This window comes from Gossypium raimondii, chromosome 13 (assembly GCF_025698545.1).
Source record: "Gossypium raimondii isolate GPD5lz chromosome 13, ASM2569854v1, whole genome shotgun sequence".
In the NCBI taxonomy this organism is placed as follows: Eukaryota; Viridiplantae; Streptophyta; class Magnoliopsida; order Malvales; family Malvaceae; genus Gossypium; species Gossypium raimondii.
Window position 1 is genome coordinate 5,866,993 of NC_068577.1, and position 19,187 is coordinate 5,886,179.

Here is a 19,187-nt window from a genome sequence, read left to right on the forward strand (position 1 = left end):
TCATGTGATTTTATAATCTTCGATCTTTAACACTAACACATAGAGATATATTGGATGCATACGCATCTAGAACCTTTAAATCCTTCAACACCGTGCAGAACACTTCTTTTTTCGTCTTTGACATTGAAAAAATAGAATGCGGCAACCGATATTTCCCATTCGGAATTGGATTGGGATGAAGATCAGTCCGAATTCCCATTTGGACTAAATCAAGTCTACTTTGAAGATTGTCTTTCGATTTTCCGTCGACATTCAAAATTGTACCCACAATGTTCTTGCAGACATTTTTCTCAATGTGCATAACATCAAGATTGTGTCGTAAAAGGTGATGCCCCCAATAAGGCAACTCAAAAAAAATACTTCTTTTTTTTCCACAAGTCCGCCTCATTAGGATTGTCCTCTTCATCAGAGTCATCATCAGCTTCATCTTTTGATCTTCTATTTCTTTGCGTGTTTGGCAGTTGGTTCATCTTCCCATAAATGAAATTCATATATTCTAACATGATCAAGATTTCAGACCTACTGGTCTGCGAAAGAGCTTCTCTGAACTCTTCAGTACCGTCAAATACAGAACTCTGAAATCTAAATCTATGATTTTTCGGTAACCACCGACGATGCCCCATGTAAGAGAACTTCTTCCCATTGTACAACCATTGCGAACATGTTTGTGTAGCACAATAAGGACACGTATAACGACCTTTGGTACTCCAACCGGATAAATTGACATAAGCGAGGAAGTCATTAATGGTCCACATCAGAGCTACACGTAAATTAAAGTTCTCCTTTCTCAGCACATCGTATGTCTCGACACCAGCCCATAATTGTTTTAATTCTTCAATAAGTGGCTGTAAATAAATGTCGATATCATTCCCGGGCCCTTTCTCTCCAGGGATAATCATAGATAAGATAAGGGAAGATTGCTTCATGCAAATCCACGGAGGCGATTATAAGAACAAGCACTCTTGGCCAAGCATCTGCGCAGTGGTCATGATCTTGAAAGGATTAAATCCATCAGATGCTAGCCCAAGCCTCACACTCCTAGGATCGCTTGCAAAGCTTGGAAATTTATTGTCAAATGATTTCCAAGCTAAAAAATCTGTTGGATGCCTTAATAATCCATCATCGGTTCGTCCATCATGGTGCCACGTCATAGACTCCGCTGTCTTGGACGACATGAAAAGCCTTTGAAGCCTTGGTATAAGGGTAAAATACCGCAAAATCTTGATTGGCTTCTTTCTCAACTGTGCATCATTTTCATCGTCGTTCCCATCTTCTGTGTTTCTATTTATCTAACGGGATTGGCCGCATACATGACAGCACTATTGGTTTTTCCGATCGCCCCAATACAACATGCAGTCATTTGGGCAACTATGGATTTTGTTGTACCCAAGGCCAAGGCCTAAATCTTTTATCATTTTCTTCATATCTTTGCATGACCGAGGGATTTTTGCAAACAAAAACATTTCTCTCAAAAACTTTAACAGCATTTTCAATGAGTTTCCGGTCCACCCTCTCAAACATTTTAACTGAAAAAGACGAACACAGAAGGACATTTTTGAAAATTTTGATCCCTCATACAGTTCTTCGTTCATGTCATTAAGTAGAGCGTAGAACTTCACTGCTTTTCCATTCGGCTCTTCATGAGGTACACTACTTCTCGGTTTGGTAAAAGCAGTTCCACCAATATTACAATCATCAGATGCCATAAAATCTGCTAGGAACGAATGCACACCATGGTTGTGCATATTAAATGCATCCCACAACATACCTTCCATGTCATCCCCTCTATCAGACTGATGGTAAGCAGTACTAGGATAAGATACATCCATCATTGAAGAGGAAGTACTAGGCGGGCATTCTCCGTGAAATAACCATTGTTTATAACCCCGAACAAACCTGTCAACAATTAGATGCTCGTATACAACCTCACGATAATGCCAGTTTATGTTGACACACTTCTTACATGGGCAAAGAATCATGTTCTCTTGGCTTGCATATTGAAATGCAAAATTTAGAAAAGTCTGTACTCCATTTCGATAACCGTTGCTAACCCTTGACAAATTCATCCAAGACCGGTCCATTTCTTAATTCTTGAAGTCTGATGTTGACAATAATTTGCACGGGTAAGTTAAAACGCCAGTTATAACCATAAATGAGTTATGTAAGTTATGATATGATATATTTTTATGTATTATGTAAGTTATGTAAGTTATGTATTATGTAAGTACTGTAAGTACTGTAAGTTATGTAAGTAATGTAAGTAATGTATTATGTAAGTTGTGTATAATATTAATTATATAAGTTGTGTATAATGTAAGTTAAGAAGGTTATGTATTATGTAATTTATTTAAGTTATGTAAGTTATGTAAGTTATTCAATTTATGTAAGTTATGTAAGTTATTTAATTTATTTAAGTTATGTAAGTTATGTAAGTTATTCAATTTATGTAAGTTATGTAAGTTATTTAATTTATGTAAGTTATGTAGGTTATGCAAGTTATTTAATTTATGTAAGTTATGTAAGTTATGTAGGCAATGTATTATATAAATAATGTAAGTTAGGAAGGTTATGTATTATGTAAGTTATTTAAGTTATGTAAGTTATTTAATTTATGTAAGTTATGTAAGTTATGTAAGTTATGTAAGTTATTTAATTTATGTAAGTTATGTAAGTTATGTAAGTTATGTAAGTTATTTAATTTATGTAAGTTATGTAAGTTATTTAATTTATGTAAGTTATGTAAGTTATGTAAGTTATTTAATTTATGTAAGTTATGTAAGTTATGTAGGTTATGTATTATGTTAGTTATTATGTTATTATATGTAATATATAAAAAGAATATAAATTTTAGTATTTACGATATAATATTTCTGTCGAAAATTTATTATGTTTTTGGCACGAATGATTGCATTTTTTGCATGAATGTAGCAAACCATATTCCTTTCTAAGTTGCTGCTGGAAAATATTAACATGCTAGAGAGACTATGAAAATTATGTGTTCATTTTCTAAGCATTGCAAACTGTTACCAATTAATTAAAATATTTCATTTCAAATAAATAAAACCTAACACATGAGGTACATCTTATGATTACGAATCAGATTACAAACCATAAATCGAAATTTTAGAAACTGAATTTATAGTTTACAAACCACAAACCGAATAGGGACTAATTGGTAACATGGATTCTAGAACACATTGACCCATTTCCATTCGGCTAAATAAATTTTAGTTTCTTTACTAATGTATCACTTTGATATTATCTCATTTCATCACTTATACTTATATATAAGTATATGTATAAGAAGGTAAATGACAGTTCCCAATCCAATCTACTTTATATAATCCCACATGACAATAAGAAAATGGATGAAAGATAATTTTAACAAACAAACAAAGAGTATATATATCGAACTTAAAAATCATACTAAAAAACAACATGGCGTAATACAATTCAACTTAAAAATCCAATTCATTACACGGAAATGTAATCGGCTGTTATTATATTTAACAGAACATTTTATAAATTAATAAATTAAACCCTAAACTAGACATCAAAATTTCATACTAAAAAAATAGTACCAAATGATTTCACCGACACGAACAAAGAATAAATGGAATCTTAACATTTAACCCGTTACACTGATAATGAAAGTAATGAAATTAAATGAAAGCATGAGTTCTGTACCTTCAGAACGATGAAGAAAACTGAAATGAAAGCAACGAAATGGAATGAAATGAAACCCTATACACAAACAACATAACATCAGTTCCTAACCAATGAAACCATTCCCAAAATAAATGAACAATCGAAGCATTACAGTACCTTCAGAAGGATGACCAAAACAGTCGAGGACCAAAAACCCTAAACACAGAGAATAATTTTTTTTAATTCCAGGATCACCAACCAATAACAAAGCAAAAAAATAAAAAACTAAAAAATATGAGAAAACCCAATGTATAAAATACGCAGCATTGATTTAAATGCATAGATGCAATTGGCGATTGCCAAGTTTAAAGCAAAGTCAAATCCCCTAATATTCTTGTCTATGAAGTCAAAAGTTTAAAGCAAAGTCATAGTTTAAACCCCCAAATCAGTAACTTACCTTTGTAGAAGATCAACAACTCCCCAAGCCTTAATCCTCCAATAGATTAGTTGGTCTGTGACCTTCACCAAAATAATCCAAAAGATTAATATCGAAAATAAACCTCAATTCAAAAAGGTAACAAATAACGAAATAAAGGGCTTTAATCGAAAGAAATATAACCTTAATCGAAACAAATAACAAAAATCGTGCAATGTGGAAACAAGGAAACTTATAGTGAATAGAAGAAGCAGACGACAGAGAAAGCGGGTGGCAGAGCGACCGCCGGAGTGGAGACGACTGCAATGACAGGGGGAATTTGGGGATTTGGGGAAATAAAATCGAGGAAATTGGGGGAAAAGGAATTGGGGGAAATGAAATCGGGGAAGTTGGGGGATAGGAAATGGGAAATTAGGGAGATGAAATTGGGGAAATCAGAGTGGGGGAGAACTAAGGAAATTCAGCGCTAAACAAACAACGTCGTTTAAGTTAGTTCAATTAAAATTTGCGGCGTTTATCAATAGTGCCACTAACGCATTAAAAAATCCCATATAGAAAACGACAACGTTTAGCCAACACTAAAAACATATTTGCTGCATTTATAATAAAAACGCCACTAAAACATATCCTTTACCGGCGTTTTAGTACAAACGCCACTAAAATCATAGATAAAAACGACAACGTTTAGCGAAAACTTATAACATAATTGCGGCATTTTTATAAAAAACGCCACTACCACATAACCTTTTGCGGCGTTTTTGTAAAAATGCCACCAATAATGTAGATAAAAATGACAACGTTTACAAAAGACTAATAACATAATTGCGACGTTACCTGAAAATGGCACTAACACATATCATTTTGCGGCGTTTTGGCAAAAATGCCACTGAAAACCTGGATAAAAACGACAACGTTTAACAAAGACAAAAAACATAATTGTGGCTTTTTTTGTAGAAATGGCACTAATATAACTCCTTTTGCGGCATTTTAGTAAAAACGCCACTTAAAAATCAGACTAAACGAAACCGTTTTGCTATCTTTCAATGAATATTTGTGGCGTTTTCACGAAAAACGCCACTACTGGTCAAACTTAAAATTATTTTCAAATTATTTTAAATAATACTATTTTATTTTTTTCTATTTTTAACATATATTTTTCTATGTTTTTAGCATAACCCTTAAATGTGGAAAAATAAAATTTAAACCCTAAACCATAAGCCCCTAACCATTAAACTCTAAACCCGTAACCTTTAAACTTTAACCTCTTAAACCCTAAACAATAAACACTAGACCATAAACCTACACCATAAATAGTAAACACTAAACTCTTAACACTAAACCATAAACCTTAAACTTTATACCTTAAACATGCACCCTAAGCTATAAACCCTAAATTAACCTTAAAATCGTAAATCATAAATTATAAACCCTAAAATCATAAACCTTAAACCTTAAACCCTAAACCCTAAAACCTAAACCAGTAAACCCCATGAACCCTTAAACCCCTAACCTATAAACCCTTAAACCCAAAACTCTAAGCCGCTACCCCTTAGACCCTAAGCCCATAACCCCTAAACCCTATGCTCCTAACCACTAAACACTAAACCATAAACCACGAACAGTAAATCATGAACTCTAAACTTAAAACTCTAATCCCAATATAATAAACATTACTTCATAAATCCTAAAACCCTAAACTATAAAAATTAAACCTTAAATACTAAACACATAAACCTAAAATAAATTTATTTTTACTTGTGGCGCTTACAATAAAGCGCCACTAATGTCTCTAAACCTCCACAACAAAACGACGACGTTTGCTTAAATATATTTGCGGCGCTTAACATAAAGCGCCGCTAATGCTTGACATCTGCGGCGTTTTTAAAGTTGCGCCACTAATGTAACTAAACCTTAACAACAAAACGTTGCTGTTCGCTTAAAAATTTTGTGGCGCAACGTAAAAGCGCCGCTAATTATTGAATTTTGCGGCGTTTATATCTACGCGCCACTAATATCTTTAAAATTTGAAAAATAAAACGACGTCGTTTGGCTAAAACTATTGCCGCTAGTGCTTGACATTTACGGTGTTTTCCCAAAGCACCACTAATGTCCCTAAGCACAACAGGAAACGACGTCGTATGCTTAAAACATTTTGTAGCGCTTCCTCTTAAGCGCCGCTAACGATTGACTTTAGCGGCGATTTCTTCAAAGCGCCACTATTGTGTCTAAAACTCAACAAGATCAAAATGACTTCGTTCGGTAAAATCTTTTATGGTGATTCAGGAAAGCGCCGCCACTATTGTCCCTAATACGGCGCATACTTAAGACATTTTCCGGCGCTTCCTCTAAAGCACCGATAATGATTGACTTCAGCGGCGCTTCTATAAAAGCGCCATTATTGTGTCTAAAAGTCAACAAGAAACGACGTCGTTCGGTAAGAAATTTTGTGGCGCTTTGGGGAAAGCGCCGCTAATACATGATATTTTGCGGCGCTTCTTTATAAACACCACTAATGCAATCAAACGTAAACCAAAACGGCGTCGTCTGTTAATCAGTTTTACGACACTTCTTTAAAAGCGCCACTAATGTCTTTGAAGCTGACAAAGAAAACGGTGCCATTTACCTAACTCTTTTGCGGCGGTTTTGGTAAATTGCCGCTGTTGCCTATAATTTACGGTGTTTTTTTTCACTCACCGCTATTGTTCGGTTTTTTGCGGCATTTTGTGTTAAAACGCCGCTATAGACGTCGCTAAAGAGCTGTTCTGGTGTAGTGATACATCAAAAACTCCAAATAAGTAATAAATTCTAGGAATTAACAGAAAATAGTCTAAAATTTACGTGTGGCCACCGTCGAGTTCTCCGCTGCACTGACCCTTCAAGTCTGAGGATTACCTGTACATATTAAATAGAGAAAGGGTGAGTTTTCACAAACTCACTGTGTAATCCCCACAGAAAACATGCATACAATCAATATAATTCAGTTAGATACAGTGTAGGGCTCGTGCCCATCACAGAGTCAGTTTGGGCCTTAGCCCGTTCAGATATAGTCTCAGAAATACATTAGGGCCTTGGCCCATATCAGATACAGAATGTAGATATAGTAAATCAGAATCGTACCCACCAGCCTCTACACATCATCTCCGTCCAACCCTACACACCATGTGGGGATTAAATCAACCCACCCATCCCTACACACTATGCTGTACCAAAATGCAGCACATAATTAGAAGGTTGCAGCTGAGCTGCTAGATAACAGGCTTAATAGCCTTTCGGACACTTCCTCCAAATATCATCAACCCACCTCGATGCAATGAAACATACAAAATATATCATGCCATTATGCAATTAATAGTACATACATTCAAATATCATAAGTCATGCTCGGTATAGAAATCAGACAGACAGATCACACATATAGGGGTCCAAGTAAAACTTATCGACCCTAAAGTATTACTCTTTTAAATGATTTAAAGAATGTTGAGGTTCATATTGATGATGAAGATCAAGCTATGCTATTATTGTGCTCTTTACCCCCTTCATACAAGTCTTTCAGGGAAACCCTGATTTATGGCAGAGACAAACTCTCGTTCGAAGATGTGAAGGGTCATTTGTTGAGTAGAGACAAACTCGACAATGAGCTTCATTTGGATAGCAAGACAGATAGACAAGCTTTCGTTTTGATAGCATCAAAGAAACGAGACAAAAGGTGTCGCTATTGTAAAATGTTAGGTCACGTCAAAGCAGATTGTTATAAACTGCGAAATAAAAGAGCTGCTGAGAGTAACGAGGAAGATGATACAGTCGACTTGGGTGACCCGTGCAACCTTACAGAACTTTTTAAAAAAATGGGCTCACACGCCCATGTGGCCCACTCGGCCCAAATTGGCCTTGGCCACGAGATCCATTTTTAAGGTAACATGTGCTAGTTAATTATTCATATATGTTTTCACTATTTACTTATATGTTCCTTCAAAGTTGTCTAATTGAGTCACTATTACTAAATTATTTATATCCTAAGCTACAGAATTCTGAATTAAGATCTGCCTAATGTCTTTGAAACTAGACTCAAATAGCTTTCTACCATAAAATTTTCAGAATTTTTGGTTTAGCCAATAAGTACAGTAAAATCTTCATACTTACCCCTGTTCTGTTGTCTGACAGCTTCGTCCCTTCTTTGCTAAAAATTAACTATCTCTTAGTACAAAATTTGGATGATGTTTCCATTTGTTTCTATTGAAAATAGACTCATTGGTAATTTAAACATGTAAATTTTAATCCCTAATTATTTTCTCCAATTTTTGATGATTTTCCAAAGTCAGAATAGGGGAACCCGAATTTAATCTGACCTTATCTCACAAAGTTTATTATACCTCACGATTTACAATTCAATTACTTATATAGTTTATTCTATGAAAAACTAGACTCAATAAGCTTTAATTCCATATTTTTTTCATCCTCTAATTTGATTTCCACAATTTATGGTGATTTTTCAAAAGTAGCCTACTGTTGTAATTTTTCAATAAGCTTTAATCCCTTTTTTTTGTGTTTTGAGTACAGACCTGGTTTTATTTGATGCTAAAATAGTCCCGAGCACTCCAAAGCCTATAATCAAGAAACTCAACATTAATTTAATGGATTTATAATCGAATTGACAACCAAAAACGAATCGAAACCCAACTTATCACCAACGATAACCCTCCGTTTAACTATTGTTCAGACGAGAACACTGAATTTACTAGTCCAAGCCTCCCCCTATGCCCAAATCACAGAGAAAAAACATTACCACTTTAGTCGTTAAGAGATTCATGACTGAAATGAAGAGAAACATTTACCGAAACTAAGCAAGCACTAACCGCATGTGAAAACGAAGGAAAATAAATGGATTAGGGAAAATCAAGAAGAAGAAAAAGAAGAGAAAGATGGAAAAACTCAAAGAATTTTGGCAAGAGGAGAGAGAGAAGAATATACGACATATTTTTTTTGAAAAAAGAGTCAAAATTCGGTTATGGGAAAAAAATAAAATAGAATCCTGATAACCCCCAAAATCATGTCCCCTAATTCCCACTACATATCCACTACTCAGAATTCCCCTATTACACAACTCTATCCCGAAATCTTAGCAAAAAAATAATACCCTTGCTTGCATAAGGATTCGAACACAAGACCTCCACCACAATAACACACCATTTAACCACTAGACCAACAGGCCCATTCTGATGTAATTTACCCAACAATCAAATAAAAGCCTACTAAACAAGAGTAATGCCTAATTCATTCAAAATACCAAATTTTCCCAAGCGAATGCTTGAACTTAGGACCTCCCAAACACTCCCAGGACACATAACCACTAAAGCTGACAGATATTTGTGCATATTTTCATAATAACAAAATTAGAAATTTTGAGGTGTTACATTATAAATAGGCTCTTTTACAACCTTAGAAAATACACCCATTAGGGATTAGAACTCATAACACATTTAGAGAATTTTGTGTTTACGTTTTGAGAGTTCTTTGTTTTCGGGTTTTCGGGGTTTAGTTTTTATCTCCATCTTTTGTGCTCTTCATTCTTTTGCCATTATAATAAAATTACCTTTTCCTGTGGTTTTTTTAACTTCTTTGGAGGGGTTTTTCCACGTTAAATTTGTGTGTTCAATTTCTCAATTTATTCTGCTATTCTTTTTTACTTGTTGCTTAATCGGGTCGATCCCAACAAGTGGTATCAGAGCTAGTTTAATTTTTATAGATTAACACATTTAGAGATGTTAGCTACAAGGTTTGAAATTGAGAAGTTCAATAGTGAGACAAATTTCAATCTGTGGCAAGTTTGGATGATAACAATTCTAGTTCAAACAGGCCTGAAAAAGGTTGTTACTGGGAAAAAGCCTGAGAATCTAAATCAAACAGAATGGGAAGAGCTTGATGAAAATGCCTTATCTGCAATCCAATTGTGCCTTACGAATATGGTATTGCAGGAGGTATTGATGGAGAAGGCCTCATCCGCCTTGTGGAAAAGGTTAGAAACTCTTTATGTGACTAAGTCTTTGGCTAACCGTTTAATGTTGAAACAACGTCTATTTACGTTTTGCATGAACGAATGTGAGCTTCTTAAAGATCACATCAATCAATTCATTACTCTTTTAAATGATTTAAAGAACGTTGAGGTTCATATTGACGATGAAGATCAGACTATGCTATTATTTGCTCTTTACCCCATTCATACATGTCTTTTAGAGAGACCCTGATTTATGGAAAAGACAAACTCTCGTTCAAAGATGTGAAGGGTCATTTGTTGAGAAGAGACAAACTCGACAATGAGTTTGGTTTGGATAGCAAGGCAGATAGGCAAGCTTCCATTTTGGTAGCATCAAAGAAACGAGATAAAATGTGTCGCTATTATAAAAAGTTAGGTCATGTCAAAGCATATTGTTATAAACTGCGAAATGAAAGAGCTGTTAAGAGTAACGAGGAAGATGTAGCTGATGCTAATTTGGCCGATGAAAGTGGTGATGATTTCTTGTTAGTGTCAACGAGCGATAACTCAAAGCTCACGTCTGAGTGGATCCTAAATTCATGATGTTCTTTCCACATGTGTCCCAATAGAGAATGGCTCTCCACATACAGTTCTGTTGAAGGTGGAGTTGTGCGCATGGGAATGATTCATCTAGTAAGGTAATTGGTATTGGTATTGTTAAAATTAGGATACACGATGAGACGATTAGGACACTCTTAGATGTCAGGTATATACCTGATTTACAAAAGAATCTCATCTCATTGAGTATTTTAGAATTGAAAGGATTCAAAATCAACATTGAGTCGAGCGACATTAAAGTATCTCGTGGAGCTCTCATTTTGTTAAAAGGTAAAAGAACCAACAGTCTTTATATTCTGGAAGGTTCTATAGTGACCGGTGAATTGAACGTCTCTCGTCCGTTACGGAGTCGAATTCAACTCGTTTGGAGTGGAGGCAACTTGGTCATAGGAGTGAAAAAGGTATGACCGTTTCGTTGAAGAGAGGTTCTTTTTTGGATGTAGGTTTTGAAAAGTTAGGGCATTGTGTTCATAAAAATCAGACTCGGGTTAATTTTAATTCGGTAGTGTACAAGTCGAAGGCTAGAAGTCTTCCAGTTTCTAAGCATAGATTCAACTCAATTAATTCTCTGCATAGTTCAAGATAGGCCTGTGGCAGGCTTTGGCAAAGATGGCATTGTGAAATATGAGTCAAGGTGGAGATTTGTTGAGTATGACTCCTATTTCAGTCAAATTTGAGAAATAATCTTTCAGTTAAACTCTGTTTATTTCTTTCAATCAAACTTTTATTAGTGTAGATTATTTTATTATTATTTGACCTGTGAATTTAGCTTATAAATAGGCTTTTTTACAACTTTAGAAAATACACCCATTAGAGATTAGAACTCATAACACATTTAGAGAATTTTGTGTTTACGTTTTGAGGGTTTTTTGTTTTCGGGGTTTAGTTTTTATCTCCATGTTTTGTCCTCTTCATTCTTTTGCCATTATAATAAAATTATCTTTGCCCGTGGTGTTTTAATCCTCTTTGGAGGGCTTTTTCCACGTTAAATTTGTATGTTCAATTTCTCAATTTATTCCACTATTTTTTTTACTTGTTGCTTAATCAGGTCGATCCCAACACTAAGGATTTAATTGGTTCACTTGAATCCAATTCAATCTTCAAAAGTCAATGATTGATTTCCATAGATGGACCATAGTATTTTCAATATGATAGTACATTAACAAATCCAAAGATATTTTTCATTAAACTGTCAATCCAAATAACACAAGTAATTAAACTACCTTAGTGGCAATGTGTAGTGAGCACTGCCGAGTGCCACTCAGCATCAATCGATTCATCTTGCCTCAACAACATGTATAATATACCTATAAGTATGAGTTTAGAAAAACTTTTGAATTGACAAGAATACCTTTTATTTTTAACCATATTACTAAATTGATATTTAAAAATATTTATAATTTAATTTAGAATTATTAGTTATAACTTTCTTTATTTATTAAGAATGAGCTATGATAATTTTATTCACTCTAAAATTGAATCATAACTTGAATAAAAGTCTAAGCATACTCATTCTAAATAACTAATAAATTAAGGTTAAAATATTAAATTTAAAAATCCAAATCATTTTTATTTTTTACAAGTAATTTTTATTTCCATATTTATTAATGAAATAAAATAAAGTTATAACTTGAACGAAGTCTAAGTATATATAAAAAGATTCTTTTATCTTTTAATTACCACTTAACTAGTGTTAGAGTTTTATATCAATTAAAATTTAAGTTTAAATCTATAAATATAATTTATTATTAGCATTTAAGAAAAATCATCAGTTCAAAGAAAGAAAGTGGTTAGCATTAATAAGTTCGAAGGTTCTCAAAAAGAAATATTCAAATGACAATGGCACTCGAGAGCACCAGAAAGATATGTAAGATTATTTTATCACCTAACTATCTTGGATTTTGGGTGTTTCCGTTTTTACATTAATCAGCTGGTGACCAAAAAGGACAATTGAATAATTGGCTGACCATTTTGTAACTTTCATAGTTGGATGATCTAAAAAGAAATGTACTATTAGTTAAGTGATTACTAGTGTAGTTTGTCCTATAATTAATTGTGCATGCAATATTTAAACATAAGATGATGTTCTATGGATAATTGTATTAATAGTTTGTGAGAATTGAATCAAATCAAAATTTCATGTATAAAATTGCGCAAAATCAAAGTTCTTGAGTAAAATTGCACATTAAACCAAAATTCATGTGTAGTTTTGAAATTTATCACATACAATAATTCTTATTTTGTCAAAAGAACATAAATATATAGGGTAAACTACATAGATAATCACTCAACTATAAAAAATTCTCATTTTAGGCGCCCAAAATAAAAAAAGTTTACAATTTAAGCACCCATGTTACATGGTTCGTTCATTTTGGTCACTCCCATTAAAAGCCCAAACAAAAATCTGACATGACATTTTTTTGACACGTGGATCAATCATTGGATGCCACATGGCACAATTTACCACTGCATACCACTTTACACTTGAAAGGAGTAAAATATAATTTACCCCATACTAATTATTAACCAAATGAATAAATTAGTATTGGGTAAATTATATTTTAGTCCTTTCAAGTTTAAAGTGGTATGCAATGGTAAATTGTGCCGTGTAGGCATCCAATGATTGATCCGCGTGTCAAAAGAAAATGTCATATCAGATTTTTGTTAGACTGTTAACGAGATTGATCAAAATGAATAAATTATTTAACATGAATGTTTAAATTGCAAACATTTTTATTTTTGGTGTTTAAAATGAAAATTTTTTAATATTTGGGTGACTATCTATCTAGATTACCCCAATATATATCCCATATAAATGATAACGTATCAAAGTACAACAAATTACAAACAAAAAGAAAGTACAAGAAATAATGGGATTTGGGAAACTCCCATTTATCAAACAAATATATGTGGTGAAAAAAAAGAACATACAATACTCAAAATCAAGAGACAAAGACAACTAAAATCACATTCAAACAAATCCAGTATGCAGCAGATAAACCAAAGGGGGTATTTCAATAAACCAAAGGGTATTTCAAGGAGTAGAAGGAGAAGGTGGTGGAGAAAGGAAAGGAATAGAGGGGATTGCAGTTGGGATTGAGGGCATGCTTGGTAGAGGAGGCAGTGTGGCCCTTGGTACACTTGGCAATGTGGGCAACCCTGGCATGATAGGAAGTGGAGGAAGCGCCCCAGGCCTTGGCAATGCTGGTATGGATGGCTGTGGGAGATTAGGGATAGATGGAAGTGGGGGGAGTGTGGTTGTAGGCAAAGTTGGCATTGGAGGCAATTGAGGCAGTTGCAGAAGGTGACGAGCTGCTACCCCAACATCAGTGCTTGCAAATGACAAAGCCATCACGAATACTAAAGCAAAGCAATTGAAAGATGCCATTTTTCTAGAGATGTGAGTCCAATTAAGCAGACGAAAGAAAGCTCTTGTTTTGATAGTTGTGGAGTGAGGGAGAGAAAGCATGGTGTTGGGGGTTTATATAGGTCTTGGATCAGTGGAGTTGGTAATGTTTGATCATGTATGGTTGGAATGGAGAAAACATAGTCGATATTAAAGGATTTGGTAGCTCAACTTCCCATGGGTATTGTAGTTTAAAACAGGTGAAATGCTGTTGTGGTTGGCATAGAAGCTTCATCCAGCCACTTAATTAAACAGTATACTTAAACAATCCTCCAGGTTAGCAAAGTTTTCGCTAGTTGTCCAGATATCTAACAGAATTAGGATTTGTTTACTTAACATGTTAGGTATGATAGTATTTCCAAGGTTGGTTGTATAAATAAATTTGCTATGGTTGAGCATAAAATTGTTGTGAGTTAACCTACAGCTTCGTATAGACTTATTAATTTTGACTTGAACTTGGAATGATTCAAACAAATACTTTGAAATGACAAACAAATAACTCGAAATGACCTAAATTTGAAGTGACCAAAATCTGAAATAATCGAAACCTATAATGACTCGGCCCAAAAAACTCGAGCCTCAAACCCAAATTAAATTGAATCAAAATTATAATTTCATGTATATAACTGTAGAAAATTAAAGTTTGTGTGTCATATTGTACATTAAATCAACGTTTACGTTTGACATTACGTATTGAGGTAATGTTCATTCATAATTTTGTGATTTATTCCCTTAATTAAAGTAATATGTCAAATAGTATACTCTTGGTGAAGTTTATGTACATTGTAAGCGAACTAAATAATTAGAATAAATCTAAAGTAGGGCTTGGGCCTCCAAGATTTCACGGTCTCAATTTATGTCTTAAAATTTCATATTATTGTCCTTAAGGATATTTACGAATTTACGTATTTCTTAGGATTTAACTTATATCATGCGCAATGAGAAAATTGCAAAAATTTACTCATTTGAATGGAATTGAGCTATTAGGCTCAAGCATCATACAGGCATATCCATCCTCTTATTTTGAGTCTTACAAGTTTATAGCAAACCAAATCTATATAAACATCATTTAACAGATGTATCTAAAAGATGTGAAATATGTATAATTCTTTAAAATACACGAAAACTTCTAATAGGGTTTAGGTTATTTTTCGATTTGTCTATTTTAGGTTCAAATCATTCGAATTTGAAGCTAAATTTTTAATATCTAATCATTATTGATTGAATCATTTCAAATTTTGGTCATTTTAAATTCGAATTGTTTTGTGATCAAATCATTTCAAGTTTGGATTGATTCAGGTGAATTCGAATTTGGATTTATTATTATTATTATTATAAATTGAGTTTGAGTCATTGCATTGCTTAAGTAAAAATTTAAAGATTTGCCTCTGTGGTTTGCATTGAGCTGCTTACGAGGGAGAAGTTGGAAGTTAGACTTACCCATTGAGGTGGTAGCGGTCTTGCCTTGGAATAACGCCAAGTAGAAGTTTGAAAAAATACATTTGTTAACAGAATTTTATTTTATAACATTCTCGGATCCTGAAACACTTGTTTAAAGGTGATAGTACGACGACGTTGATTTCTTTTATCACCACAAGTCTAATTATATATATTGGATTTAATTTTTAGTCCCAACCCAATAAATAAAATATACATGTAACATCTTATAAAAATTGTCAATAAATTATACCTAGTGACAAAGTTATTCAAATCTAATTTCATTGCTAATACCTAGTTTTTTTTTCTACTGTCTTCAACTTTCAATATAAACGGATTGAAAATTTAAGAAATTTATGTTATTTGAAATATCTTTTCTTAAAAATTGGTGTTTAGTATAAGATAATTAGTATCGTATCGATGGATGTTTGATTTTATTTTTACTAGAATTGATACATATCTTTTGAATTTATCAATATTTTTAAAATTATTTAAGATATGTATATAAATATATTACAAATATAAAACGAATGAAACCAAATACATTTCAAATATAACATATTCATTAATAAACTCAACAAATAAAATTTATCATTCAAATAAATCCAAAATTAATAATAAAATCCATCATTCAATATGAAGTTTTAAGGATTTAGCTCGTTTCCTTAGTAAGGTGAATGATTTTTCATAATTATATTTTAGTCTTTATATTTGAATGTGAAAGTATGTCCCATTTTTTAAAACTTTACATTCTTGATGTCCACGAAATTAACTAAAATTAAGACAAGTGCATCTATCAATTAATAGTATAGCTATGGTGAGCACAAATATCGTTACCACAAAGATTAAAAGTACTAGTAATTATTGTCTTTCTATTAGTTAACTGAATAAATCGAGTGATGGATTAAAAACAAAATTTAACTAACGAACATGACAAAGAAAAAAATAGAAAGATAATCGATTAACAACCAAGAAGTAAAACAATACCCGGGAAATAATTCACCTAGATTTCATCTGTCACTATCAATCTAAATTACATAATTTCTTTACTTGGTATCTTGATACGCAGAAATCCCTGAATTATGCTAATATCTCTTTCGAGAGTAAGAGCAACTGACTCTAGGTTGATTAATTGAAATTTCTTTCTAATTAAAACCCCTATTATCGCATTAACTCGATCTATGGATTCCTCAATTAAATTTGACTCTAATCTTGTAGATTTATGTTGTCCTATTTCTAGGATTGCATGCAACTCCACTCAATTATACAAGATCTACTCTTAAACTGGGTTTATTCCTCCTTTGATTTAAGCACATCAAACGTGAATCAATAATCTAGAAATATTAAACCAAGAATTAAGCACACATAATTGAGAACAAAATCTAAGTATTTATTGCATAAAATAAAAATCAAACGATAAAATTCATCATAAGGTTCATCTCCTTTAGGTATTTAGAAATTTAGTTCATGATTGAAAGTAAAAATATCAAAAATACAGTATAATCGAAAGAAACAAAGAAACTCATGATAATTTCCTAAGAAATCAAATGTGAATCTTCAATCTTGACGGGAATCTGCTTTAGAATCGGCTTAAATGATGTTTTTTGAGTTGTTTTCTTGAATATTCTATGACAGCTCTCTCTTATCTTCTTATTTTTGCCATATATACGTCTTAGAATGCACGAAAAACCTAAAAATTGCATTTTCCCGCAGTTCAGAGTGCTAATTCACGAAATCGGCACAGCCTGCCACATGGCCGTGTGTAAGGGGTCAGCTCGTGTGACCCTTGTACCTTGCTTCGATTTTTTGGTTTTTGTTCGTTTTTCACTTGTTTTGCTCCTAACTGCCCTCATGAGTATAAAAAACATGAATTTAAAGGATTAGGAGCATAAAATTAATCATTAACATCGAATAATCACCCAAAAACACATTGAGGCTGAGATTAAAACATGTTCCTTTTAGCACTTATCAAATATCCCTACAATTAAGCATTTGCTTGTCCTCAAGCAAAATCCTCAACTCACATTCAAGTTAATTTCCCTCAATTTATTTTTTTCACTGATAATGTCTTAAGATAATTTACAAATAATCATGCATTAGAAATTCACTCTAAAGTGACACTAAACAGTACAAACAATCCAAGCAGAGAATTTTTAAGGCTTAAAAACATTAGGCATCTCCCCTATCTCAATAATTACCTGAAATTCAAACTCAACAAGAATTATCATCCTCACTAAGGATTCACTCAAAGCACTCAAAGTGTTTTAAGGTTCAAGTAATATGCACTCAATAGTTGAACAAGAAATGTCATTACTATAGGCTTTCTTGAAAATCAAATCTCCACCACTATATAAATGAGATGACACAGCAATCAAGAGGTCTTAATAAGGTTGTAATGGGGCTTAGGTTAAGGGTATTGAATAGGTTAGAAGAGTTGGTTTTAATAGAGAATCAAATGGATATGTTACCAAACTAGAAAAAAATCAGTTGTTGAATTAAAAGAATTTACATAAACAAGAAATAAATAACGAAAATGAGCTTTTCAACAGAATATGAAGCTAACGATTCAAGCTCAATCAAATTTTTTAATTTTTAGATTTTTTCACTTTTTTTTCAAACAGAATACAATTCAACAATACAAATTATAGAACATAGTTAGACAACTAAGCAAATGAGGTCTCGAAAAAAAGTGGTCCATAAAAAGGATAATTTTACAACATAGATATAGGTTATGTGTTAACATTAAAGGGTGATAGAAAAAATGTGTTAGGATCAACGAGATTTACTAGGGGTTAATTCAACGGGTAAGCTATTTAAAGGTTAAATGGGTTAAATCTTAAATGCCTCTATCATCTCAATATATCAAATCATTAATGTGGTCTCGACATATATAACCGAAGCAAGTTCTAGAATAACAAATCAAGTTGACATACTCACAATAGAACCAATAGGAAAAAAATATAGGTTATATAGGATCAAAAGCTCACAAAAAATTATGGTTTTGATGTCAAACTTACAAATTTAAAATTTCAAAATAATTCTTTAGTTAGGAGACAACCTAAAATAATAGTTTTTGAAAAACAAATTATCATGCTTGACTCTCTCGTGTCTTAAAATATTAATCACACAATGCACAAATATCCACAAATTATTCCCAAAATAGAATCACTAAAAACTCTAAATTAAAAAAATAACTTTAATGATAGGTGTGAGAAAATCACTTAAACACGAACAATAATTCATGGAGACACCTAAAATAATAATTTCTGAAAACAACTTATCATGCTTGACTCTCTCGTGTCTTAAAAATATTAATTACACAATGCACAAACATCCACAAATTATTCACAAAACAGAATCACTTAAAACTCTAAATTAAAAAAAAAATAACTTCAATGATAGGTGTGAGAAAATTACTTAAACATACAAACAATAATTCAGAGATTTCATCACATAGGCATACAAACATCCACCCCACACTTAAGATGTACATTATTCTCAATGTACAAACAAATATAAACAAAATACACAAAATATCATAGGGGAGGAAGAGAACTAAAACTGCCTTGAATTTAGATGAATTCGTTGGAATAGTGAAAACCAGAATCATAGGCAATTCTAAATGAAGTACATGTTTCCGAGCAAACTAATAAAAAAATAGAAAAAAAAGA

The 19,187-nt window shown here is 32.8% G+C and overlaps 1 protein-coding gene across 1 annotated transcript; it reads right to left on the reverse strand.

The window, feature by feature from the left end:
- Positions 1 to 13,707: 13,707 nt before the first annotated feature.
- LOC105781956 (protein PELPK1) lies at positions 13,708 to 14,061 on the reverse strand. The gene has a single exon (XM_012606471.2). The coding sequence runs from the start codon at positions 14,059 to 14,061 to the stop codon at positions 13,708 to 13,710; it is 354 nt and encodes a 117-aa protein (XP_012461925.1).
- Between the last annotated feature and the right edge of the window lie 5,126 nt (positions 14,062 to 19,187).

Excerpts from the sequence above, each read along its gene's own strand:
- LOC105781956 (XM_012606471.2), bottom strand. The coding sequence starts at position 14,061 with ATGGCATCTTTCAATTGCTTTGCTTTAGTATTCGTGATGGCTTTGTCA.